This window comes from Rosa chinensis, chromosome 6, assembly GCF_002994745.2.
Source record: "Rosa chinensis cultivar Old Blush chromosome 6, RchiOBHm-V2, whole genome shotgun sequence".
NCBI lineage: Eukaryota > Viridiplantae > Streptophyta > Magnoliopsida > Rosales > Rosaceae > Rosa > Rosa chinensis.
Window position 1 is genome coordinate 3,157,881 of NC_037093.1, and position 27,886 is coordinate 3,185,766.

At 39.3% G+C, this 27,886-nt stretch overlaps 2 protein-coding genes and 1 long non-coding RNA gene across 3 annotated transcripts in view; all 3 read left to right on the forward strand.

The window, feature by feature from the left end:
- The window catches only part of LOC112169924 (protein trichome birefringence-like 13), a 47,174-nt gene extending 33,634 nt beyond the window's left edge, over positions 1 to 13,540 (forward strand). The window contains exons 5-7 of the mRNA XM_024307030.2: positions 8,294 to 8,414; positions 12,969 to 13,103; positions 13,253 to 13,540. Of these exons, the coding sequence (XP_024162798.1) occupies positions 8,294 to 8,414; positions 12,969 to 13,103; positions 13,253 to 13,510 (514 nt within the window). The 3' untranslated portion in view covers positions 13,511 to 13,540. The remainder of the gene's footprint in view (positions 1 to 8,293; positions 8,415 to 12,968; positions 13,104 to 13,252) is intronic.
- Positions 9,103 to 12,409, forward strand: LOC112169928. Its single transcript, XR_002924960.2, has 6 exons — positions 9,103 to 9,625; positions 9,739 to 9,978; positions 10,574 to 11,096; positions 11,606 to 11,715; positions 11,846 to 11,952; positions 12,165 to 12,409. It is a non-coding gene; the product is annotated as an uncharacterized LOC112169928 (long non-coding RNA).
- A 7,451-nt stretch (positions 13,541 to 20,991) lies between the features above and the next one.
- Positions 20,992 to 27,662, forward strand: LOC112170582 (disease resistance protein RPV1). Its single transcript, XM_024307027.2, has 7 exons — positions 20,992 to 21,719; positions 22,109 to 22,838; positions 22,964 to 23,203; positions 23,365 to 23,640; positions 23,740 to 24,777; positions 24,860 to 25,664; positions 26,535 to 27,662. Exons 1-6 carry the CDS (start codon positions 20,992 to 20,994, stop codon positions 25,175 to 25,177), a joined length of 3,330 nt encoding a protein of 1,109 aa, XP_024162795.2. The 3' UTR covers positions 25,178 to 25,664; positions 26,535 to 27,662.
- Positions 27,663 to 27,886: the final 224 nt, after the last annotated feature.

Sequence of the window (27,886 nt, forward strand, 5' to 3'; positions counted from 1 at the left end):
GTTCTAGACATGCTCATCTACACATTCAAGAGTTAATCAAGCTCCTAAGCATGCATCTAAGCCAAATATTATAGAATAGAACATATGCCAAACATGAAATTGAAAACCATTAAATCAAAACATATTTATTACATTAAATTCATGCTAGGGCTCAAACCCTAGCTTCCTAAATAGATTACTCACAACCCATCCACAAATCAACAACAATATTCATCAATTAAATAGGTAAAGGTGAAGAAGAGTGAGAAGTAACGAGAACAAGTCACAAATTGCTATGGAGCAATTATGACAAGCCTTGATTGATGGCTTCCCACTATACCCAATCTCAAATCTTGATGCCTCTTGAAATCCCTTGACAAATTGATGAGGATTTGATGGAATTTTGGTGAGGTGAATCTTGTTGAGGTGATGGTGGATCTTGGTGAGGAGGAAAATAAATCTTAGTGAGGAGGAAAATGGATCTTGGTGAGGTGGTAGTGAAAATATGAGGAGGAGGAAAATGGTGGTGTGGTCTGTTGGAGGAGAAGAGAGAAGAAGGGATGAGATGGGTCTGGTGGTGTGTGAGGCAGAGAAGAGAGAAGATGGATCCGGTCTTAGAGATGGTCTACTGGGTTTTAAAGTTGAAGAGGAGGAATAAAAAAAAATAAAAAATAAAAAAGGGGGTGGTCGGCCTCTAGGAAGAATGGGATCATTGCAGTGCAAATATGTGTGGCTGTATAGGAAGAGAGAGAGGATGTGTGCCACGTGGCAACACATAATAGGAAGAGAGGAAAAATAAAAAAAAGAAAAAAAAGAAAAAAGAGGATGGGCGTGCAAATGTGTTTCTGATGGAGACGTCATGATACTGATGCTGACGTCATCAAAGTCTTTTTTTTTTTCCTTTCTTTCTTTTCTTTTCTTTTCTTCTCTTCTTCATTCTTTTTTTTTTTTTTCCTTTCTTTCTTTTCTTTTCTTTTCTTCTCTTCTCTTCTTCATTCTTCTCTCTTCTCAATGCATTTTCGCAAATACTACCAGAGGTAATTGGATTCCGCTTCCTTGATGGCGTTGACCACGGTTGATCCGCATTGACTATTTCGTCATTTTGTTGGAAACTTCAATTTGCTTCAATTTTCCACCATTTTTCCTTGATTCTTCAATTCCTCTTATTTTCTACAAAATAATAAAAAATGGATTAATTACATTATAATTGACTTGAGAATTAGCTTATTTATAGTGTTTTAGATATAATTACACGCATATAAATGAGTGTAATCAAGAAACTTGGAATTAATTATGAATTTTGAAGTTTAGAGTTTCGATTATCGAATTACGAGAATCCGACCATCGGATATCTCTCGGTTCTGACTTGGAACCTTTAAGATAATGAATTAGTATTAGAGGTAAAATTTGGGTTGAATCCGAGAACAAGTGGAGAGTTGTTTGGTGAGGGTTTGATTATGGATTCGTATTAAATTGTCGAATTATCGCTTACGGAATATAATCGTGTACAGGGCGACGTACCGAGCTCTGGCTCGATGAAGGAACTCGTATACGTGATCGTCGGAATAGTACTGTGAGTGGACTTTTATTTTTCAAAGAATGATGCATGCTTTTATTTAATTAGTTCCGAGGTTATAATTTGTTTATTGTATTAATTTCCCGAGCATATGGTTAATTTCAGGAATGGTTTTGGATATTTGATTATTTGAAGGTTTTATGGCGTGCGGGGTCACGTCATTGGATTATGCTTATTTTCTTTTATTTATTTATTTCCGATGTGATTTCCGAATTTGTACTATTTATATCATATTTATATTCGGCGATTTGAGATTTTTATGAGATTTTCGAAATGAGATTTCGATGGAGTAAATCTTTATATTTATTTATCTCCTATTTATTTTGAACTTGAGATTATCTTGGCGTGTGAGAAACGTCGTTGGAAATTCATTTACGAGAGATGGGGAAGCTTTATGTACTTATGGATTTACTTGGTTTTCGGGTTTCTTTTGCCATACTTTGGGTGACTTATCATTGCTAACATTGATTTTCCGCCTTTGTGGCGCGGTGATGGGATCACCGTAGCCCTCCGCCTTTGTGGCGCAGGTTACTGTCTCTATGACAGTAATTCTGTAGCCCGGTATCCTGTCGCTACACTTAGTGGCGTAAGGGTATATTACGGGATTAATGGGAGTATTTTAGCCTGGGAGGCTATCACCTGAGCCTGGGAGGCTCACTCGTATGGCTATCGCTTTCCCCTACTCACTTTACTACTTAAGCTAGCGGGGCTAGCTCGATTTTCGTTTAACCAGCGGGGCTGGTCTTATTTTTCCTTGAGTATCAGAGTTCCAACTTTTTCTTTTAAATCGTATGTGACTAGCGGGGCTAGTCGGTTTTCATGAGTGGAACTCCTCTTGTTTTATTTTCGTTAATCCTTGCATGCATCGGGAATTTTTTTTTAAAAAAAGAAATAAATGTGGGAAAGTATAAAATCTATTTGGTTTAAAATTGTTTATTTTTGTCCACTCACGCTAACGTTTTTATGTACTTTCCCCTGGGCCCTTCGGTTTCAAATGCCCAGTTTGCAGGCAAAATTAGTTGAGGTCGGCCGTACATGGAGTTGAGGCATAGTCAATTGCACAGCTTCCGCGTTTGCCTTTGAATTAGGTTTTCCCTTATTTACCTTTCTATTAGAATTGCTCTGGTTACCTGTGGGATTAATGTTATTCAAGTTGTGTTTTGTGTTATGTGAATTTGACGATGTTGTGATTTGGGGAGCAGGGTGGCTCCAGGAGAATAAGGATGAATGACTTAGAAGTGTAAATTTCCTTTCTACAGGTTTTGGGTAGTCCATTTTAGGGGAAGTTCTGCCAAATTTTTGGAAGAATTTCTTCTAAGGTGGGCCCCGCAGGGCCACCTCGGATTTCAGGGTGAAATCTGGGTCGGGTCTTGTCATCCCTGGTACAGTGAAGATAGGTTAGACAGGGAAGAGTGAAAGAGTGAAGAAAAATATAAGCTTAGATACTTACTTGGGGGTGCTTGCGAATCACTATACCAGCCTAGGGTTGGCGTGGGGCTCGCGCGAGCCGCTGAGCCGGTTCAGGAGAGGGGGAAGTTTGTTCAGTGTCTTCACGAAAGCGATCAAGTAGCTCAAGGACAACAGCGTAGGGTTGTCTCAGCTCCTCAAAAATGGTCGCGAAGAGTTCATCATACCGTTGTCCCCAGCAATTGACAGAAACTTCTGCCCACCATTCCTCATATCCTTCTTCGGTCCCGTCCACGGAACTGATGTCCTTAACCCACTCAGGGAGATCGACCAGCGCGAGCGTGCTTTGCGCTGGCGGAGGCCCAGAAAGGGGCCTAAATCTGCGCCAAGATGTATTGTAGTTCCAGGCATCGTACAGAGGAAGCGGCACCAATTGGGCAAGACCGAACTGACGGGCAAAGTGGTTAGGAGCATAAAGCTCATAGCTGAGTTCGTCAGCAGCAATCCTGATGTCTGAACAGGAAATCGCGCGGCGGAAGGCCAAGCGCGCGCGATCACTGTAGCGAGGGTCACCAGGGAGGAATCTGTTCTCAAGCAGGTCTGGAAATCTTCTACCTAGCACCAAGTCACAGTAGGGCATCTCGTGCAGGAGATACAGATATGTAAAGCATTCTGAGTAAGGAGGAGATGAGTACTTTTCCTCGCGACTAAGCCATCAACCCAGGAGTTGGTCGGCTGGTGGAAGCAGCGGGATGTCATTGCGACAGAAGTATGGGAAGTAAGTTTGAATCCAAAAGTCGAGGATCCAGAAAGGGCCAGAGATGTTTGTCTCAGAAGGGTGCATGGTGGCCTGGTACAGGGTGCGATAAAGGGCACCTAAAACTGGTTGTCCCAGCCCAATACGGTGGCCGTTGTAGAGGGCCGTCGCTAGAAGAGTCCAAGTGTCGGTGGGCTTACCGAAAGAAGTGCAGAAAATGAATTTGCAGAGCCAGTATTCTAAGAATGCAATCCCACCAGTCGCATTCCGCTCGCCGTGATAATAAGACAACCACCGTGGGTAAGAACCACTATGAGCGCTGCGACCGGTTTGGGTCATGGTGGAAGTAAAGTTGACAGAATCGAATTGACCATGTAAATAGGGCTCGCCGTCAATGGGTAAGCCTGTGATGGTGAGAATATCCAACAGTGTGATACTCATTTGGCCAAATCGAAAATCAAAAGTGTTTGTGGCGGTGTTCCAGAAACAGAGGAAAGCGGCGAGCGGTGAACGATTGCCACCGCGTGGAAGACAAAAACAGAGATCGATGGTATGGGTGATACCTGCGGCGTTCCAGCGAGCCAGATCTCGCGCTCGCGCTTCGCGATACCAGGATAGTTCCGTTTGACTGATTGAGGACGGCCAGTACCCTATTTTGGCCCGGTGGTTCTGGACACCCCAGCTACTGAAATCCCCTCGAGTCCTCTTGAGGACGGGGATGGGTCGACGGATGGGCAGGCCGTAGAAGGCTATGGCATCGTCTGGGATAGAATCTAGAGGAGTTAGGCCCAGTCCGGCATGATTGTTTGGAAGTTGAAGGAGTAGGGATCTCTGGACGTGGGTATGGAGAAGGATACGAGCGCCGATACCGGTTCCCCAAGAATGGGCGACCTGCTCGGTCAGTTCGTCTTCTTGGTCGATGATTATTTTCTTTGGGGGAGCCATTTCTGGGTTTGTTCTCAAGGAAGGTAAGGGCCGTAAGGGGTTCTGGGTTTATGAGATTGGAAAAGTTTCCGATGTGACGGGTCTGAAGTGGCCACAAATTTAAATAAAGATTTTGTGAGGGAAACGATACGACAGAAAGCTGTTTTCGCAAGCGAAAGGACGCAACCCTCATTAATGATATCATTTCAAGTAACCAGCGCATCGTTTTAGTCCCTTCAATCAATTACCTTCTTCGCAGGCCTGATTTCGGGGCCTGGGGGCAATGTTTGAGCCCAAAAGTAATTTTGGCAAAATCCTTTAGTGGATTTAGCATAGCGGGCCGATACCTGCGGCCCAAAAATGAGACTACATGGGTTTGAACTACAGACCGGCCTATTCCGTGGTCCATGAGGGAAACAAGTCCTTATGAGATTCAATAGCAGGGATCAGATAGGAAACTTCAATCAAGAGTCCTTCTGTGGCAAGCAACGGTCGGAACCCTAGGTATAAATACCAGGTTTCAAGGACAAAAACGGACCTCTCTCAATTCAATCAATCCCAGCGATTACAAAGTCTCCCCGGAGCAAACCTTTAACCTCGTTGAAACCCGGCGACCGTACTCCCAGTCCTAGTCTCCTCGCGAGCCGACTGCTAGTGCTACTGCCACCGATACTACCAGCGAAGTAAGGGTAACGCCTTCGCAACCCAGCGAAGCTAAAGTCACGCTTTAGCAAAAACCCGTGCTTCTCCCAACTTCCCAATGATTGCTCTGCTTAGTCTACAACACTAAGTATCGATTCTGTGAACGCAAGAGACCACAGCCAAAGCCCTTACCCGTGTAAGGCAAAAAGTCCTTTTCCGGAAGGCTAGAGAAGAACCCTGTGACGAGGTTGGTGCTCTCCTCGTCCACAGCGCTTGAAATAGAAGTCAGGTCAAGGGACTACCCCGACGACTGCACCCCACGGTGCTGGCACGCCTGCGCACACACGCTCAAAAGAGACAGTTTGCAAGCCAACTGGTTTACGGGTCAAACAGCAGTCTCCGCTTAATATTCCCAGGTTAATTCATACTCTCTCTCTCTCTCTCTCTCTCTGTGGGATCTGCAGACAATCAAATTTGCAGCCATGGAAGCTTCTTCAGGTTTAACAACAATTAACTTCGGAATCTATGAACCACAGGTACTTATTCATAAATAAGACATCCATAATGTGTTGAAGAAAAATGAGGTAATAGCTTGATTATGTAGAAGAAAAAAAAAAAAAAGAGAGACAAGTAGTTTACTATACGCATGTTTGGTTTATTCAATAATCTATTTTGGTCCAGCAGTATTTTTGCATTGTAGACCTCACATGATATTCTTGTTTTTATTAATTAGGGAACAAAAGCAATCCAAGGCATGGTAATGGAGTTGCCTAAATTAGAAGTGGCTCATTGGAATCCAAAAGCCTTCTCAAATTTGTCTTAAGTTAGTCTTCTCCATATTCATAATGTGGTCCTTCCCAAAGGCCTCACTTGTCTTTCTAATTCCTTGAGACTCCTGGAATGGCCTGGGTGTCCCTTAGGATCACTCCCACGAAAATTCAAACCAGACGAACTTATTGAACTTAACTTGTGTCACAGCAATATTAGACATCTTTGGAAGGGAACAAAGGTATGGCTGTTAGTGAATAGTCTACTATTTGTTTATTTGTATAAAGAAAATTGTTTGTTTTGGTGGCTCACTCTTTTGATTTTATAAATGTATGTGCAGAATTTTGACAAGTTGAAGTTCATCAAACTCTGCCATTCTCAAAACATTGTGGAGACCCCAGACCTCGCAGGAGTTCAGAATCTTGAGAGTTTAGATCTTGAAGGATGTAAGAGTTTGGTAAGAATCCATCAATCCCTTGGATTTCTCAAAAAGCTTATTGTCCTGAATCTTAAAGACTGCAGAAGTCTTAAGAATCTGCTAGGTAGAATTGAAATGGAATATCTTGAAACATTAATTCTGTCTAACTGCTCAAAAATTAAAAAGATTCCCGAGTTTGATGGAAATATGGAGCGTCTGCCTGTGCTTTATCTCGATGAGACTGCCATTGAGGAACTGCCTGTTTCAATTGGACGCCTGAGTGGCCTTGTGTCATTGAATCTAAGTAACTGCACAAATCTTGTTTGTCTTCCAAGCACCATTAATAATTTGAAGTTTTTGAAAATCTTAATCCTTCTGGGTGCAAGAAACTTGGCAAACAGGAAAGCGTGGGGGAGATGGACTGTTATGAGGGAAATGATATGAATAGTGGATCTGCAATGGAAATGTCATCTACCCCTGATCTCATAAAGTATGTGAGAGGTTCAATCTTTCATGGATGCAAAGTAGTTTTGGGATCTTTACGTAAGTTCTTGCCTTCTGGTAAGGTGCGAAAAGTGAATACAGAGCCAATGAGTTTCCACTTGCCTGTATCGGGTCTGTGTAAGGTGCAAAAAGTGAATACAGAGCCAATGAGTTCCCACTTGCCTCTATTGGATCTGTGTAATTTGACATATCTGAACGTGAGTAATTTCAATCTTGGTGAAGGAGCATTTGCCAATGAATTTGGTTACTTTCCCTCTTTGGTGACCTTGAATCTAAGTGGAAACAATTTTGTTCGTCTTCCTTCGGGCATTGGATTGCTTTCTAAGCTTGAGAAATTTAACTTGGAGAATTGCAAGAGACTTCAAGAGTTGTCAGACCTTCCATCAAATAGTAGCCAAGATTTAAGGGCAGATGGTTGTACTTCACTGAAATACTTGTTTGATGCATCAAACTTGAACAGATTAAACTAATCATATTTTAATTTCATCAATTGCGTCAATATAAATGGCAATCAAGGATGCAATAACATAGCATTTGAAATGCTGAAGACATTCATGTATCAGGTACTCCCACTCCAAGCGTGTGCTTTTCTGCTCATATACTTACAGACATTAATCAACTAACAACCTATCTCTTCTTGCACAGGGAATCTCTGATAAGAGGGAAACTTTTCAAATTGTAATTCCTGGAAGTAATATTCCTGAGTGGTTCAGCCATCTAACTGTTGGGTGTTCATTAAGTGCGGAGCTGCCTCCAGATTGGGATAGCAGTAGGTTTATGGGATTTGCTGTGTGTGTTGTTTTTGTACTCCATGAGCACCATCAGGTTGATGAGCTTGATATTCATCAATTCAAGAATTTTAACGCTACTCATCATCTTGTATGTTGCCTGAAGCTCAATGGAAGAGAATTAGAAGTATACGGCAGACAGCCTGCATTTCGCTTTAGTGAAGAGTTTTGCCAGCTGAACTCAGATCACCTGTGGCTATTCTATGTATCTCGTGATAAATAGCTTATTATTGACAATCATGATACAATTTCTTAATATCATCTGCGAGTGAGAATATTTTTGATGCAGAAAAGCATATAATATGTTGAAAAACATAAAGCAATTTGTGATCTCCTTGGAGCTTGTTGGTTTTCCCACAAGTGTACCAGGGGTAAAAACCAGCATATGTCTTCAAAAGCCTATACAGATGCTATTTTGAATAGGAAAAACTGTGTTTTAAATGGAAAATGCAACACATTAGGATCTTTTACTTGCGCCACACTAATATTGCTGGCTACTCATTTGAACTTTTGTTTTTTTTTGTGAACAGGTGGTGGGCTCCTGCAAAGTTTGACCCTATGAAGTCGCCTGTGCTTTTCTTTGAAAATGGTCAGCCTGTGGTTCCTCCAGTACATCCTGATGTTGGCCTCGATATGGTTATGAAACACATGGTATAGGAACTTTTAATATGAAAGCTTAGTTTTTTAGCAAGTGGCAGTATTCTCACTACACCAAAAACTGCATCACACAACACTAATCACACAACGGAACAGAAATTATCCGTTGTGTGTTTAAGTAAACTCGATTGTACAACGGTATTAGTGATGTTCTGTTGTGTGAATGTCAATAAAGTGATAACTTTTTTATCAGAACTACATTGCACAACGGAATTAAGTATTGTCCGTCGTCTGAGTCTTAAAAAATTTAGCGGCAGATTTCCCTCCACTTTGGAGTCTTGGTTGCCTCTTGAAACACTAAAATTTGGGGTACTAGGTACAACAGATTTCACTATTTCCGTTGTATGATTAAAAAACTTAGCACCAAAGTTTGAGGAAGCTTGCTTGAATGTCTTCCCCTAGATAGGCTTAGTGCAAGCTGTAGAAATTATACAACAGAATTAAGATTTTCTGATGTGTGAACTTGAAACTGGGCGGCAACATTTTGAGCTAAAATGCTGTAGGCGCCATGTTTCCCTCCATGATTTCACATTTTGATTTTTAGTGCGACACTCAGACGACAGTTGGGTGAGGTTTCTATTGTGTGAGTAACTTTGACAATTTTTTTCTAGGTTTAATTGCCATGCCACATTATGGTGCAAAAAAACACAAAGAGAGAAGGAAAACAAAACCTAGCACGACATACAAAGACTCTCAACCCTCTCTCTCGAATAGCCTCCCCGAAACGCCTCTCTTTCTCTCTCATGAAACCTCGATCTCTCTCGTGAATCTTTTAGTCCTCCGCGAAAGCTCTCTGTCTCGTGAAACCTCTCTTGGCCCTCTCTCCCCAGTTGTGTGGAATTTCAACCCTTTAAATCCCTAAATCCTCCACCTTTACAGGGAGCTGACTACGATGGTCTCGGTTCTCAAGCCGTCCAATGGGGTGAGATGGGAAGACGATGGCAATGAGCAATAGCGGCAGCGGCGTTTCGATGGCGTTTCTGGATAGGCAGAGGGCTCGCTTCAACAGTGTTTTGAGAGCTCTCTCTACTGGAAATTGGGGTTCGAATTTGTGCTGGCTCTTCACTTCTCCAAACCTGCCTTCAACTCCGTCTACCTAATGGATAATTGAAGCTCCGCTTTGCGTTACCCTCCTCTCTCTCTCTCTCTCTCTCTCTCTCTCTCTATGTCTAAAGATCTAAATCAATTCAAGGCTTCTCAATCTGGTAAGGTCCCTATCTCCAACAAATTTGCTGATTTCGGTTTATTCCCTTTCAAAATCAGTTATTCCATAGTAACTCCTCTCCTTTTCTCCTTGCTGACGTTGCCTCTCCTAAAGATCTAAATCAATTAGGGACGTTGCCTCTCCTCCGAGATTCGATCCCTCACCGCCGATTTGCTCTCCAACTCTCCGGCCACTAGCAGTAATTATTCCTCATTTCAAGTCTCTGTTCAGTTGGTTCCCTTGATGCTTGACAGCGAGAGCTCCCATTCAATCATTTTTGGGGCAGTCGTGGGCTTCAAAGATTAAGAAATTAGAGTTCAATTTTCAGAGAGCTCTCAGATTACCCAGTTCTTGGTGAGTCTCAAATTCATATTTTTCTGCTATTCTGCTTGTAAAGATTTCATCTTTTCATGTTTTTAGAGAAATTGGGAGCTGGGTTTGTTTATTGTTATGCAATTTCTGTGGTGGGTTAGTGATTTCTCAAGTTGGGTTTCTTAGGATCAGCTTCAAGATCACACCTTTTATGCTTTTCATGCTTATGAGTTTTCATGGTGGTTACTGATTAGACTGTTTTGGATAGGAAAGAAGAGTTGTGCCAAAGAAGAGGCCCTGATTTTTCAAAACTGTGTTGTGTTATTGAATTGCTGATTTTGGTTTATATTTAGTAAATGTTGCTTTCAATTTGTATGAGACTTGCTCGGTCGGTTGCGTTTCTGATCAGACTGTGTGTTTTTTGTAAATCCTTATAGATCTGTCTTTGTTTATCTTTCAATTGGGTAAATCGTTAAGAACTAAGTTTGGTAATTATTCTATCCGATTTTATTTTTACTCATAGAAAAATCATATGGATTAGTTTTAGATTCAAAGATTTTGTCTGCATTTTATTGAAATTTTGTTCTCTGAAGAGGTTATTCTAATTCTAATTCAAGGAGTGTTTCTGGTGAAGCAGGTTATCAGTAGAAGAGATTGTTTTTTATAGCAATCATGTGTTCGAGCAGTGGAATGAGAACCAACCTGTGCCAAGGTCTTGATGTGTTCAGAAGCACCACTATCAACAGGTCACTTTGATGTCATCTGTACGTTGCTTATTTTGGTTATTGTCATTGTATTTCGATAGCAAGTGTTTGCATAATGTGATAGTATTTACAAGCTTTAGAGAAAACGGTTCAATATGGTTTCCGGTGTAAGTAGTGTTCAAATGAAGGTCCTTGCGTTTAAAGTAGAGTATTGTATATGTCTTCCTTGTTTCTGGTGAAAATTCCACCTAGTCCAGGATGTACTACTAAGAATACAACTGAATTGTTGAAGTTTCTCCTCTGCACATATAAATTTAGAGTCTTAATTTCCTTTATTTACCATTTACTTTTAGTTTAATTTGGAGTGTGATCCTTGCCAATTAAAGGGTATCAGCCACCCCAATGAACCCAGAGCCAAGAAGAAGTGGATGAGGCAAGAGGATGCCAAGAACTCTGGTATTGTTAACTATAGGTCTCATTGTGAAATTATAATCATTTTCCTTCCATCAGTTTAAGGATTATGATACCAAGAACTCTGGTATTTTGAAAGAAATCTGCAGAAACTGTCCTGCAGTACAGCCTTCTTTGGTATTTCTTTTTCCTGACTTATTGACCTCCAAATGACCTGAATTTTTGATATGTTTTACTTCTGTTAGTTAGCAAAAGATCTGGAAAGTTTCATCGTATTTCGACATAAATTGAATGTTCTGTGAATTTTCCAAGTTTGGTCTGTAATTGAAAAAGTTCCAGAATTTTAAATGTTCCTCTGATTTTCTGTTGAGATTTGAACTTCTACTTGAATCATTTAAGTTCTGGTTTTTCTGTATATTGAACTAGACATCCCAATGCTTGTTTGAAAACTGATTCCTTGTCATTTGGATTTGCAATGAATTTTTGGTGAATTTTCTAAGTTGACCATGCTGCTGAGAAAGAACGTGTGGAGGTATTCATAGACTCTTTCACAGGGAAGAGGACACTCGAAGTAGCCGGTTGAAATTGTCAATATTCCTGCTGCTAATGTAGCCTCAATTTGGTTTTAGTGTTGCAAAGAACGTCAAGTGCAGACAATCTTGAGGTAAAGAGATCACTGATGCTCTTTAGTATTCATTAAGAAAATAAAGTCAACAATGTTTTTTTGGACACTCCTATTAGTTTATTACCTTCTGTTTTTACTTGGTGAATGACATCCTCTGTTTGATTAATAGGATCAATGATATCTTTTGCTATACTAGATGAATCACTAGTACATTCAAACAATTGATACCTTGGACAAAAGAAGAGGTCAGAACGTACTCTTATCTTGGTGTGGTATGTAAGTGATCAGTGCATACTTTTTTCTCTGTTGCAAGTGATTGCTCTCTTGCATTTTATACCTATGGCATCATACTTTTAATTACTGCTAGAACGTCACTCTCTATTTCTTTCTTGTATATTATAAATTGTTTAATTCTAAAATGCTTGTATATTATGTACATAGTAAGGCATTATTCCTTTTGTTTTCATTGCATTTGTTAATTGTGTCAGGAACTAAATGGTGGAATGTTGCGTAAAGAGTCTTTGGGAGATCGAGCGTGGAGTACAAAGCAATGCAGCAAGCTATATTTTCTTTCATCATGTAAAACTTAACCAGGAAACTTAAATGCTTTTTAGTCTATGAGATGTATGAATGCTTTAGCAATGTTCCTTAAATTCAATATTTTATGAATTGATGTATCACAATGATTTTGGTACAAATGTTGATCATTTGATGGTTTGCATTCAATTTGTATTCCAATTGTTCACTATTAATTTATATCCATTCAAAATTTGGGTATTCACACAACGCAATTATATATATCACACAATGGATTTCAATAAGTTACGTCGTCTAGTTTTAAGCTCATACAACAGAAAATACTAGAACACAGTTGTCTTACTTTAAATAACACAACAGTTAAACTACAAATCCGTTGTATGAAAATCTCAACCCACAACGGCAAAAAAGCAAATTCTATTGTGTGAACTGCTGCGCATGGGTGTGTCCAGCATCTGTCGAGTTCTTGGACAACGGTGTTAAGAAATATACGTCGACTGACTTTGTATCATACAACGGTGAATTCACCGTCGTCTGATTTTTCATCAGACAACATCGAGATAGACGACGGTGAGTCTTCAAATCAGACGACGTTTTTTCACCGTCGTGTGATGCAGTTTTTGGTGTAGTGTCTAGTGGTCATGTTTCTAAAATATGATCAAAATGTGAGGCTAAAATCTCTTGTGCATATAGTACTAGATTCCAACACATGCTATTTCATTGTGTGGTATGTATTAAGAGTGTTCTCCTTGTAGGTAATGTTTGTGGAGAAGAGACTGAAACCTGGTGCAATCAAATTCTTTCGTACTCAATCACCTAGACATTTTGAAGGAGGTGACTGGAACCAAGGTGGTTCTTGTAACCGGCAAAACCCTTTGTTGCCAGAGCAGGTGAGTCACATGACACTATCATGAACTGATTGAATGCTTAATTACTTGATGCTTACATCTGAGCACAAACTCCTCCTATGTCCTTTGTGTAGACAATTTCTTGTATGCAACATCAAGATAAATATTTAAAGTCATGGTTTGATGTTCAGGTTGAGGAACTCTTCTCATTGAAGAATAATGGAACAAATGTAGAGGCAAGACTCGTGAATCAACACCTTTACAAGGCCCTTGAGGGGTCAGGTTTCCTTATTTTGGACATAACCCACTTGAGTGAGTTCAGAGCAGATGCCCATCCATCTGCAGCTGGTGGGAAGAAGCACGATGATTGTATGCACTGGTGCTTGCCAGGAATAACAGATACTTGGAATGACTTGCTCATAGCACAGTTAAATAATGTCCTGATTTAGAACAAAATAAATCTTGTGCGTTGAGATTTTTCAATTGCAGTATTTCATTCCACTAAAATTCTCTTGCGCAAGTCATTGATTTGTCTCTCAGTTCCAGAGAAGGCTTCAAATTAACCATCTGATCACAGAACCAGTCGCCTGAGCCGAGGTATATTAGTCCATGGGCCGGCCCAACCTGAGCCCGTAATGGGCCCTGCACGGCTCTAGCATGACATAATTATGGGTTGGACCGCTACAAATAAATTTTTTATATATTTAAAAATATTAAAAAAATTACAATGATGAAATTTGAACAATGACTTCTATTTAAAATTTCTTAACAATTTCCTGAACAGTTTACATTTATCTTCTTTTAGAAATGCCTTGTATGTCTTTAGGGCATGAGTTAAGCCATCTTAGCTTGTGTTCTTCAAAAATTGCGGCCTGTAACACTCAAGTGGTGAGGTGCCGATTTTAGGGTGATAAATAAAATGTTATTTTATTTAGAGAAAAATTAAGTCACCTTCCCCAAACTATGCTGCTAAGGCCAATTTGATACCCGAACTCTCAAAAGTATCAATGTGATACCCAAAGACATATTTTGACATCAACGTGATACTTCCGTCCAAAATTTGTGACGGTTCCGTTAAAAAAATTACGTGTCATATATGTGACTAGATTTTTAAGGGCAAAGTCGTACTTTTACACCAATTTTGTTATATATATATAAATATATATATATATATATATATATATTTTAAAAAAAAAAGAAGTATTCTTTTCATCTTCAACTTAGACCTGACAACGTGCCTGTCCCTTTCTTCTTTTCTTCTGTCAGCTGAAGCTAAAGTAGAAGTGCAGATCGGAGAAGTGCAGCGTGACGGGTATCCGTGGAGCTGCTGCTTGGATCAGCTCTGTTCGCCAAATCTGATGGCACTGGCGATGATTCTCCTCAGCGACAGGTCGTCCGGCGTCTGGATGGATGCAGGTCGGGCTTGCCCAAGCAATGGAGCCAGCTGCTGTTCGGTTCACGGCAATGGAAACAGTTGCAAGCGGAGGATCCGAGAGGCGGAGAAGGTCAGGGTTCAACAGGTCTGAGTCAGCGATCGAAATCTGGGTTTGGGTCGAAGGACGCCGGAGATTAACGCCAGCTTCTGTTCCGTCACGATCCGATTCGGATGTCTTGGTACTGAAGTTGGAATCGGTCACTGCCGGAATGGTGAGAAAGGAATCAAGGTACTTTGATTGTCTTCCTAAGTATAGTATGGGTACTGGGTATATGGAAGAACATAATTTGGGATTAGTAAGTTGGGTATTTTCTGGTATGGATTGGTATTTTCTTAGAGATATATTTTCTGGTATGGATTATTGGTATTTTCTGGGTAAAAATGAAGAAACACAATTCTTCTTTGTCTGGTACTGGTATGGTTTAGAGTTTCTGGTGCTGGATATAGTGAAGAACAAAATTGGTTCTTGGTATTTTATGGTATGAGCTTCTGCTCAATCTTTGAGCAAACAGCTTGGTTATGGGTAATGGGTAAGATGAAGAAACAAGGTTCTTCTCTTGATATTTCTGGCAGCGGAATATGGGTATGGGAGATTGAAATTTTGGATTAGAAGTTGAATTGTTTGTTCTTGTTTTCAGACCTTGTTTGTTCTTATTTTCTCAATTTGAATTGGATTAGAAGTTGTCAAATTGCTGCATCTGCATGTAATGTGAGATTTTGATGTTGGGACGGTAACTGTCGTTAGGGCCGAGCTCTCGTTCAAGGCCAAATCAGAATTCATTTTGGGCTGGGTGGTTGGTGGCTGGTGGCCTTGTCAGGTAAGTAAGGAAATGTGGCGGCGGAGCTTGCTTCGGTGGTTTAGCTAGTACAAAACCCAGAAGAAGAAGAAGAAGAAGAGGAAGAAGAAGAAGAAATGGAAAGATAAAAGAAAAAAAAATGAATTAACAAAAACAAAAGGGTAAGTTGGTCATTTAACTTTTTTTTTTTGTCTCTACGTGCTTGCCACGTCAGCATTTTAACGGAACCGTCATAAATTTTGGACGGAAGTATCATGTTGATGTCAAAATATGTCTTTGGGTATCACATTGATACTTTTGAGAGTTCGGGTATTAAATTTGCTTTGGCAGCATAGTTTGGGGACGGTGACTGAATTTTTCTCTTTTATTTATATTTTTTATTATTATTATTTTTTTTTTTAGAGAAGGAAAAGAAAATTACAAACAGAGACCCCAAATATAACTTACATTGAAAGATCAAAATTAAAAGTAGAGAGAGCAGAGTGTGACAATCTTTTGGTCCATATGTTTGGGTCTAAAGCGTCATGGCCTAGGCTTCTGATAGCATTCGCAACGCAGTTAGCTTCACGAGGAATACGCTTGAAGGAATTTACTTCGAACTCTTTGACCATATGATGAATATCTCTGATAAGAGGTTTGATGCGCCAAGGAGGGTCACACAAGTTGTTGATCGAGTTAATGACCAATTCGAAGTGTTTTGAAGAGCATGGAAAATATCATCTTGAACAGCACTGCATTCAGCCACATGAACATTAGCATGACCTAAACCCCTTTGTGAGAAATTATAAGGGAGGCATACTGATCCCTAAAGGTAACTCCAACCATGAAGTCTCATTTTGGGCTGCTATCGTCATTTTAGCACCTCCTTCTTGCACTATTCATACAGCACCCAGATCTCATATTCAACTAATTTGGGGTGTAGGAATATAATATAAGTATAATGTTTATCAATATTATATTAAAAACCATGTTAATTCATTCAATTAAACGTGTGTGGCCTCGAGCTACTGTTCAAATTCATGGTTATGGAAAAGTCACAAATTTGAGACTTGGTTTGAGACTAAGTCCTATATTTTTGAGACCAACTCCCTTAAAATAGATTGTTGGAGAGCCCAAGTCGCATTTCGGTCTCAAATATGGGATAGAACCCCTATGATTGGAGCAGTCCTAATGATAAAGCCCGCAACATCCTTATTGTTGATGACATAACCATCAAACAGTGGCGGAACTAGAAAATTATTTCTGGAGGGGCAAAAAAAATAATAAATAATTATTTATAAAAAATACATAAAATATATTTATTCTTTTCATTAGGAGCGTAGATATTAAAGCATGTATTAATGTTTTCCATTTAAATTTGATTCCTCAACATGCATGTTTCCTTCTCGAAAACACTAACTAATAGGTTGAAATCTCATACATCAAGGAATTTATTAGTATTTTCCTTTAACAAGACATATAAAATAGAGTAATTTGGAATGTGGAGGGGCCACAACATAATTATTTTTCAATTTTCCAATAAACTCCAACCAATTATACATGGCCACATCAGATTATAATATGTCTTGGGGGGGGGGGGGGACGGGCCATCTCTGGCCCCAATGACGTTCCGCCTCTGCCATCAAAGTTCAGCTTTGCAAACTAATCAGGAGGGGGACCAACAAATTGTGCCATAGTTCACAGAAAGACACTTAGGGAGGCGGAGAATTGTGTCTTTGTAACTATTCCTAGTAGAAGCTGCCTTGTGAACTGCCATATCTGGGAGAGGAGGAACCTGTCTAAAGATAAGGTCATTCCTCGCTTCTCAAAATTTCCAGCAAAGGAGAAGCATGTTTCAGAAGAATTTTTCAAGGAATCCTTCCTGAACCTTAGAAAGAATCCTATCACTAAGTTTTTAATAATCAATATGATTAAAACTTTGAAACAGAAGGAGCAAAAGGGCAGAATAAGAAGAGGTGATTTGCCTCAACCCCTGAGTTACAAAAAGCACAAGTATCATCTACATTGGAGGTATAACAAGCGATTCTTTCCCTACTTTTTAGTCTTCCTCTAGATAAGAGCCAATTAAAAATCTTGCCTTTGGGAGGAATATTAAATTTTAAATATCACTCATGATCTTGACATTCAAGTGAGGAACAATAGACTCATATTGTAACCAAGTAGCAAATTTAATTGCAAAAAATGCCCATTAGAAGTTGGATCGCAAATAAGTTCATCAGAAACATCCATAGTAGGGATATGAATACCAATAATGTTATTCACGATATTATGATCCAACTATCCAAGCAGGAAGAAAACTTACTGATGTTTCAAGAATCATTAGAGATATAATCACTAATATTTTCATTCAGATTGATGACATTTCGATTAGTAGTAGAGACAAGATTAATAATTTTTTTATTTGAAATGAAAGTTTTTTATTTTTATTTTTTTGTCTGACCGTTAATTTGATGGATTCGATTCTCAGACTGAGACCAAAATATCAGATTTTGAGGAAATATCGATGGTCCAAAAAAGGAAAATTTCGATAGAAATATTGTGGATATATCAATTTTTGTAAATAATCGAGAAAAATGATGAAAATTTAAAGAAAAACATGAAAATTTTAAGTGAAAACTTTGGATATGTTTGTTTTTTCAATTATATAGTATATTTGAAAGGAAAACCTTGAATATGGTGAGTTGCAATAATTTAAGATGAAACAATAAATGCTAAATCGATGACATGCAATTCTTAACATTTTTGAAATCAACATCTAATTTTTTTTTTTTTTTTTTTATGGCTGGAAACCCAATCAGAGGTTAGGCTATCACACCTCATATACATTCTTTTTACATATCATAGATTATACCTTGAATTATATGAATAATGTAGAACCACATAGGAGTGTATTGGGATAATGTAGGAATGTAGTAAGATACCAAATATTAAAAATAGTAAATGTTATTAATTAGAACAATAAAAAAACAATAAAACCAAATGCTTAATAATATTAAGTACAATGATTTGTGGAAAGCACGTTAGCAATCAGTCACCCCAGGATAGAGATTGCAAAACAGCTTCCCAACTAGACTTCATACTGAAAGTCCCTACTGACACACTGATGGAGCCACTTCGGCCCCGACTCCAAACAAAGAAAAGGTTGACTAAGTTTTAAGGCTTCCTTTGCTAAACGGTGAGCAATACCATTACCTTCCATTTTTACAAAGTGCCCACTACAGGAAATAAAAGACTGAACTAAAGACTTGACTTTATCAATAATATGTCGCTAAGAACTTAAATCATCAAAACTATCATTAAAACTATTTATCACTGAGAGTGCATCACCTTCCACTTCAATGTTGAGAAATCCCACATGTAGGGCAAACCGAAGACCATGCAACAAGGCCAAGGCTTCCACCGAACGAGAAGGGAGGTTTCTAACTTGAGGGCCTGCCTTTGCTCCCTTCATATCTCCTTGGCGATCTCGGAAATTAATTCCCAGCCTACACAAACCATTCTTTACATCACAAGCTTCGTCGAAGTTCATCTCTAGGCTTCCTTCATGAGGGGTTTCCAACTGACTCAAATTGGAGAAGCAATCTTTGTTATGTCCTTAACCTTGAAGCAGTTCCTTTCATATTCAATTTGCCACTCAACTGCTACCTGGAATAACTCACCATGTTCCATACTTTTCTCCCCATGTCTGTGAAGGTTTATGTTTCACCAAATCCACCAAGCAACATAACAAAAAGTAGCTAATTCATGTTCAGTTGCAGATAAGTGTACATGGTACAATAAGTCGAAGAAATAATGCTCCTGCCATGTCTTATGTACTCCTTTTGTACTCAATTCATTTTCAATGAAGTTTTTCTTTGATAAAAAAAAAAAATTAAGTAATTACTTGCTAAATTTTGGTTCATCAAATACTCAAATAGAAGCTTAAGAGTCTTTTGGAGTGAAGAAAAAAGTAGAAGGAGAAAGAAATAAAGAAAGAAACTTGTCGTTTCATTCGGTACAAGAAATGAATGAGATTTTGAACTATTTATATAATTGAAAATGTGAAAAATTGTTGTAAAAATTTTGAACTGTTGGTAAATAGAAATTTATGTAAAAATTGCTAGTTTTAAGTTAGTTATTAATTAAAGGATTAATTTTAGTTTACTTACTTGAACTTTCACTCATTCTTCATGTTAGTCCCTAAACTTCTAATTTCATCAAGATTACCCCTGAACTCTCAATTTTAATCACCCGTGTTCAATTTTCAAAGCTCCGTCCAATTTGAACGTTCAATCTGACGTTGGGCCCACTATAAGGGCTAAAATAGTCATTTTAAGACAAAAAAATCATAACAAAAAAATATATCTTCTTCTTCCATCAAACTTCTCTCTCACTCTGACGTCTTCTCTCTCACTCTGACCTAAATATAACCTCTCCATTCCAAAAATTCTCCACTTCCTCACCGAAAAACTCCAAACCCAAAATGGCGTGGCTACCCACATCAGGTCGAAGCCCAGACTGAGTCTCCACTAACCCAGATACCCGTGATGGAGACCGGGCCATTTCTCCTTCCTTCGGCCACGAATCGGCGGCGGACTGGTGGCGTTAGCTTTGTCTTGACGTCGCCGTCCTCTCTGTGTTCTCTATTTCTTCATACAATTTCCGGTGAGAGAGAATTGAAGCCCAAAACATTTCTGGGCTCGGCGATGGGTTTTCCGATTCCGGTCAAATCGTGGCGGCTTACCGGTGTCGAAGCTTTCTCTCGTCCTTGACGACTTATCCGTGGCGTTCGTTGTCCAGATAACAAGTTTTGAGGGAGAATCGAAGAAGATAACTTTTCTAAGTTTCCCGGCGATTTGCCATGTTTTCCGATGACGCTAGGCTTCGAACCCGGTATCAAACTTCATCCCCTTGTCGAGCTCTACAAGATGGTATAATCAATTTACAGTTTTGTTTAAGATTCAAGGAATTGCAATTTTGGAATATTCTGTTCTTTCGAGTTTCACTGTTCATGGTGATTATCCGACTTTGCTTGGTTAATTTTCGATGACTTATGGATCACAGAACATGATTTTGGCTCTTAGATACTAGAGTTGCAGAATTTTTTTTTTTTTCTGTGTGTTCGAGCACTATGCTCTGATGAAATGTGGTGATTTTGAAGTTCTGTTGCCAATTTTCGAGCAATTATCTCTACTGTTGTTTAAATGGAGAATTTGTGGTAACAATAAGAATTGGGTGGAATTCCAGGATGTGGCCATCGAGAATTTGTGTTATGAAAGTATGGTTGTTTGGATTGAGTCTACATGAGGCAGCGGACCATGAGGGAGTGGACTCCAAATTGAAGGTTGTGCAATTGTATATGCAGATGAGTATGTGCGGCTTGGACACGGTTGGTGAAACAAAAAAAATTGAAGAATTTATTTATTTATTTATTTATTTTTCTGTTTTCTTCTCATTTAGGTTTGACAAGGGGTAGTATAGAAATTTAACAATTCCATCTCTTGCCACGTCATCACTTAACGTCCAAATTGGACGGAGCTTTGAAAATTGGACACGGCTGATGAAAATTGGGAGTTCAGGGGTAATCTTGATAAAATTAGAAGTTCAGGGACTAACATGAAGAATGAGTGAAAGTTCAGGTAAGTAAACTGAAATTAATCCTTAATTAAACATTTACCTCAGTTTTCAGATTCGTAGGGAAAATGATATATATTAAAATATGATAAATGTAGGTGCAGCAAGGGGATACGCGCAAGGGGATATGTGTCCCAAACACTCTTCCACCCACGCGCCGCAGCTCCACACGCGCTCGCTCGACCTGTCGGACGTGATCAGCTTCCGGGTCGAAGGAAATAACGGCGAGTTCGAACGGATTTGCGCCGAGCTGGGCTTCTCCGGCCCAGACGACTTCGCTATACCCGAGGCGGCCTGGGAGTCCCGGAGGATCCGGTCCGGAAGGCCGGATACGCGATGGACGTACGATGTGTTTCTAAGTTTCAGAGGGCCAGATACGTGCAAGGGGATTACCTCCGAGCTGTATGATAGACTACAATGGAGAGGAATTAAAACCTTTATGGATGACCCCAATCTTCGTGTAGGAGATTCCATTAGCCCGTCTCTTGTTTCAGCAATTGAGGAGTCAAGATTTGCCATTGTCATTCTTTCACCCAACTATGCTTCTTCGCCATGGTGCTTGGATGAACTCGTCACGATTATTCAATGCATGAAAGAGAAGTGGCTTCGAGTCATGCCCGTCTTCTACAAAGTGGAGTCTTCTGATGTGCGGCACCAAAGGGGAAGTTTTGAGCTTAAAGGGAAAACCCGACCCCGAGTAGAAGTAAGGGAACATGAAGAATTTTATGGCAAGAATGAGGACAAATTCAAGGCGTGGAGAGCTGCGTTGACAGAGGTAGCCAATCTTTCTGGGTGGGATTCAAAGAATTTTAGGTAATCTCTTCCTTCATACCGCTTTATATTTTTTGTTTTCATCCTTCAATTGGAATTCCTTCCTTATCTCATCCTTTTGATAAGTTATATTATCTAAAATGAACTTTTCGTTGTGATTTAATTTCTGAATCCAAGTTTTGGCATGTTGATTTTTTCTGAGGCCGTGAGGGATCAGGATGGAAGAATAGAAATGGAGAGTAGTAACCATCCGTGTAAAATTAGCATTTTGCATTTGCTTACTGGGTAATTATTTTGGCACTCAACTGTGCTGTTTATTTTACCACTTGAGTGCCAAAATCACTACCTTTACATTGCAAAATTTTTTTGGCTGACATGTTGCATGCTAAGTTGCTAACTCGGTAATTTCTCTAAACTTTTCTTCTTCTCAGAACTGAGAGAGAACTTGTTGAGGCAATTGTTGGGGATATTGGGAGGAAGGTGGTGTATAAATCTTCAAGTGTTGACAAGGGCTTCGTAGGAATGGATGTCCGTGTTGATGATTTATTACATCATTACATACATCAAGAGTCGGATAAGGTACGAATTATAGGGATACATGGGATGCGAGGAGTTGGTAAGACAGCGCTTGCTCGAGCTTTTTATGATGACTTTGGTCAGGATTTTGAGAATAGATGCTTTCTTTTCAATGTTAGAGAAAGGTTTAAAAGGGATGGCCTAGTTTCTTTACAAAAGAACCTTCTTTCCAGCATTTTGACGGACAAAATTGAATACATAGAGGATGAATATACAGGAGTTGATGTGATTCAAAGAAGTTTATGTAAAATAAAGGTGCTTGTTGTTATTGATGATGTGGATCGGTTGGAACAATTAGAAAAATTGGCTGGAAGTCATGACTGGTTTGGTCCAGGGAGCAGAATTATCATAACCACCACAAATATTCACTTGTTAGAGGCACATGATGTTGATGCTCTATACAAGGCTACCGGGTTAAATTCTGGTGAAGCTCTTCAACTCTTGAGTTTAAAGGCTTTCAAGAAAAGCCTCCCACCAGAAGATTATTTGGACCTGTGCGACCGTATTTTAGGGTATGCTCAGGGGCTGCCGCTAGCTCTTGTGGTTTTAGGTTCTTTTTTATGTGGTAGAAAGCACAATGAATGGGCAAGTGCAATTGATAGGCTAAAAAATACACCAAATAGAGGAATTATGGATGTGCTTCAGATTAGTTTTGATGGACTAGAGGACATAGAGAAAGAAATATTCCTACATTTGCTTGTTTTTACAAGGGGAAAGATAGGGATCGAGTGACACAAATACTAAACTATTGTGAGCTGAACCCTGTCATTGGATTAAGAGTTCTTGCTGATAAATCTCTCATTACTATTTCTAGCAATGAACTGTCAATGCATGATTTGCTACAAGAAATGGGCTGGGAAATAGTTCGTCGACAGTCTCCTAAAGAGTCAGGCAAACGTAGTAGATTGTGGTCTCATGAAGACATCCACCATGTGTTGAAGAAAAATAAGGTAATAGCTTGATTATGTAGAAAAAAAGAAAAAAGAAAAAAGAAAAAAGAGAAGTAGATTACTATACGCATGTGTGGTTTGTTCCATAATCTGTTTTGGTCCAGCAGTATTTTTGCATTGTAGACCTCACATTTTATTCTTGTTTTTATTTTTTTATTTAGGGAACAGAAGCAATCCAAGGGATGGTAATGGAGTTGCCTAAATTAGAAGTGGCTCATTGGAATCCAGAAGCCTTCTCAAATTTGTCTGAACTTAATCTTCTCCATATTCGTAATGTGGACCTTCCCAAAGGCCTCACTTGTCTTTCTAATTCCTTGAGACTCCTGGAATGGCCTGGGTGTCCGTTAAGATCTCTCCCACAAAAGTTCGAATCAGATGAACTTATTGAACTTAACTTGTGTCACAGCAATATTGAACATCTTTGGGAGGGAGAAAAGGTATGGCTGTTAGTCAATAGTCTACTATTTGTTTATTTGTATAAAGAAAATTGTTTGTTTTGGTGGCTCACCCTTTTGATTTTATAAATGTATGTGCAGAATTTTGACAAGTTGAAGTTCATCAAACTCTGCCATTCTCAAAACATTGTGGAGACCCCAGACCTCGCGGGCATTCAGAATCTTGAGAGTTTAGATCTTGAAGGATGTAAGAGTTTGGTAAGAATCCATCAATCCCTCGGATTTCTCAAAAAGCTTATTGTCCTGAATCTTAAAGACTACAAAAGTCTTGAGAATCTGCCAGGTAGAATTGAAATGGAATCTCTTCAAACATTAATTCTGTCTAACTGCTCAAAAATTAAAAAGATTCCCGAGTTTGATGGAAATATGGAGCGTCTGTCTGTGCTTGATCTCGATGAGACTGCCATTGAGGAACTGCCTGTTTCAATTGGACGCCTGAGTGGCCTTGTGTCATTGAATCTAAGTAACTGCACAAATCTTGTCCGTCTTCCAAGCACCATCAATAATTTGAAGTTTGTTAAAAATCTTAATCTTTCTGGATGCATGAAACTTGGCAAACATCAGGAAAGCGAGAGGGAGAGGGAATGTTATGAGGAAAATGATGTGAATAGTGGGTCTGCAATAGAAATGTCATCTACCTATGATCTCATAAAGCATGTGAGAGGTTCATTCTTTCATGGATGCGAAGTGAATACAGAGCCAATGAGTTTCCGCTTGCCTATATGGGGTCTCTGTAATTTAACATATCTGAACCTGCGTAATTGCAATCTTGGCGAAGGAGCATTTGCCAACGAATTTGGTTACTTTCCCTCTATGGTGACCTTGAATCTAAGTGGAAATAATTTTGTTCGTCTTCGTTCAGGCATTGGATCGCTTTCTAAGCTTGAGAACTTGAACTTGGAAAATTGCAAGAGACTTCAAGAGTTGTCAGACCTTCCATCAAATAGTAGCCTAGATTTAAGGGCAGATGGTTGTACTTCACTGAAATACTTGTTTGATGCATCAAATTTGAACAGATTGAACAAATCATATTTCAATTTCATCAATTGCGTCAATCTAAATGGCAATCAGGGATGCAATAACATAGCATTTGAAATGCTGAAGACATTCATGTATCAGGTACTTCCTCTCTAAGCGTGTGCTTTTCTGCTCATATACTTATAGACATTAATCAACTAACATCCTATCTCTTCTTGCACAGGGAATCTCTGATAAGAGGGAAACTTTTCAAATTGTAATTCCTGGAAGTAATATTCCTGAGTGGTTCAGCCATCGAAGTGGTGGGCGTTCATTAAGTGTGAAGCTGCCTCCAGATTGGGATAGCAGTAGGTTTATGGGATTTGCTGTGTGTGTTGTTTTTGTACTCCATGAGCACCATCAGGTTGATGAGCTTGATATTCATCAATTCAAGAATTTTAACACTACTCACCATCTTGTATGTTGCCTGGAGCTCAATGGAAGAGAATTAGATGTATATGGCAGACAGCCTGCATTTCGCTTTAGTGAAGAGTTTTGCTAGTTGGACTCAGATCACCTGTGGCTATTCTATGTATCTCGTGATAAATACTTTGGCACAGAGTGGTGGCGTAACAGTTGCAGTCGGCTTGATTTCTTATTTGAAACTAGAGGGCCAGGTCTGAAGGTGAAGGAGTGTGGAGTCCGTCTGATATGTGAGCAAGATGTGCAAGAGTTGAACCAAACAACCACTCAATCAAGCAGTAGGTTGTCTCCATATGACGATAAATTGGTTGATTTTGACATTCCAGTTGAAGGGGAAACCAGTGGCACTGGTAGCAGAACTTGCACCCTCAAAGAATTGTAGGACTCGCAGAAATAGAGGGGATCCACCACTGGTCACTCTGAAGGACCACAATTAAAGGACTTTCTGATCCCTTGGTTGGAAATGAGTTGCAGATCATGAATGGCCAATGCATCCTCTTCTGTCATTTGAATTTCTGCTGCAATTACATTCTGAAGCTCTCTTGCCTTCGTCTTTTTACAGTTTGGTGAGTTTCGATCACTCTAGTTTTGATACTTTTCCTATTTATTAGAGGACTCGCCAACTTATTTCCAAATGACACTATAATCTTACTTGCATTAAAGTAGTTTTACAATAAATTAAATTGCCTCTCTGTAGTTAGTTTGGCAGGAAAAGCATATAAAGCTTCTCATGGTGATTATAGACTATTAGCTATCAGTACGCTTGTCTGCTTGCACCGTTAAGATTATACTTTCATACCATGTATTCATGTAGAATGGTGTGCTGTTACAGAGAACTATTAAGTAACCTTGCATTGCATTTTCAGTGGATTGTATGAAATTATGTGGCTTCCCTTGAAAATGATCATCATGTGTGTTTATATAGTAAACCAACAAAATGAATGGATGTTAAATTTTCTTTGGAAGTCCATCCTTGCACCATTGGACACATTTTTTGCAATTTACATGTGGTACAGAGTTGTGCGATCTTAATTAGCCATTAATTATAGAGTCCATAAGAATGCATTTATTGCACCAACTACCTGGTGTGATGGCACTGGATTTTCCTGCATAAAATGTCTATCTTTGGTCCATCTAAAGTAACAGGGTCACAGAGAATAGAAAGAATTGATGCTCAATGTCATGTATTGTTCTTTACTGGCTTTCTTCATTCACTCTCATGCATTGTTGCTCCGAGTACAAAGTTGATTTTCAATGTATATGATGAAGATATTGCTATGAGAAATTCTAAAGGACACCCCCTGTTCATATATATTTCCTCACAATTTTTTTTCTGACTTTTTCATAACTCTAGATTATGTTTTAGTGATCCGTTCTGGCAATAAGGACTTTCACATGCCAGGTTGGTATAAATCTTTTTTTCATGTTCTCTGCAGGTTCAAGGTATTCCATTTGATATAGATAGCGAGGGTCAAGGCAGTACATATGTATAAAGGTTGCTTGAACTTTCCTCGTAATCCAGCAGGTGCAAATTCATATGGACTTGATCAGCTTACTTTCCTCTTTCCACTTTCACGTATGAAACTTGAATTCATCAAGAAGGGGGGAAATGGTTGGATGTTGGTTTTAAAGTCGGGTTTAAAATGGAATTAACTGCTAGAAGTTTAAAGAAGTTACCTGAGACATGGCCCTGTCTGTGCATGTGTTTGACTTCTTTTGGCTGGACATAATGTGTATATTGCTTTCCATCTTCCTTACCAGTCTGCGAGAAGTTCTGTTTTGATGTAATGTAGTATTTTGTCGAGATGTACGAACTTTTCGTTTTGGGCTTTTGTTTTGTACTTTTTTCAATTTTTTTGTTTTGGTTACAGGCAAGCAAAAGCAAAGAAAAAGCCAAGAAGAGACCCTAAACCTAAAAGGCCCAAGCAAAAGCAAAGAAAAAGCCAAGAAGAGACAGTTCTCCTAGTTCTAGTTACTGTAGCAAGATCATCAAGGAAGGCTTCAGTAGCATGGACAGGAGGATCCATAAATGTGATGAGGCCAGGCTCATGATCAATGCTGCATCTAGCCAAAGCATCCGCGGTCATATTACATTCACGAAAGATGTGCATGAGATGGACATTCTGCATGGTGGCCATAAAGTTGCTGCATCCCGCGAGCAGAGATCCAAGAGGATGATTAGGAAGATTTTGCTGCTGTACTAACTGGACAAGAACAACAGAGTCAGATTCAATTTCCAACATATGGATGTGCAAACTTGATGCTAACTTCAAACCGTAAAAGAGACCCTAGGCTTCAGCCTCCAGAATCTCACCAATCCTAAGTAAATTTGGAAGCCAATCACCCAATTCCTAGTGTGGTCTCTGATGACTCCACCAGCCCCAATTTTACTAGATGCAGAATTTCGAGTGCCGTCAACATTTAGTTTGTAAAAATTTTCAGGAGGTTTCTTCCAGGAAAGTATGATAAGACTGTACATATTGGAAACACTAGTCTTGTAAATGGCATTTTTCCACTCCACAGCATAATCCCATATAAGTTTAGCAGGACAAGTAGGCATAGTAAATGAAATATCAAAGACTTGCTTATTCCTCCACTACTAGATGAACCAACAGATAAAAACAAAAATGTTGCACCATTTTATATTGTTCTTGATAATGGTATGACAATGCAGTTGAGCAAGAATCCAACTGTTCCAATCCAGGGAGAAAGAATTAAGAATTGTACCAGATTTAATGAAGCATTTCCAAATGGCCATGGATCTGGGGCAATCTCTAAATAGGTGGAG

Bases quoted from the DNA above. Each gene is read 5' to 3' on its own strand.
- LOC112170582 (XM_024307027.2), top strand. From the start codon at position 20,992: ATGATAAATGTAGGTGCAGCAAGGGGATACGCGCAAGGGGATATGTGT. The intron at 21,720-22,108 runs GTAATCTCTTCC...TCTTCTTCTCAG, and splicing joins TGGGATTCAAAGAATTTTAG to AACTGAGAGAGAACTTGTTG. The intron at 24,778-24,859 runs GTACTTCCTCTC...CTTCTTGCACAG, and splicing joins TGAAGACATTCATGTATCAG to GGAATCTCTGATAAGAGGGA.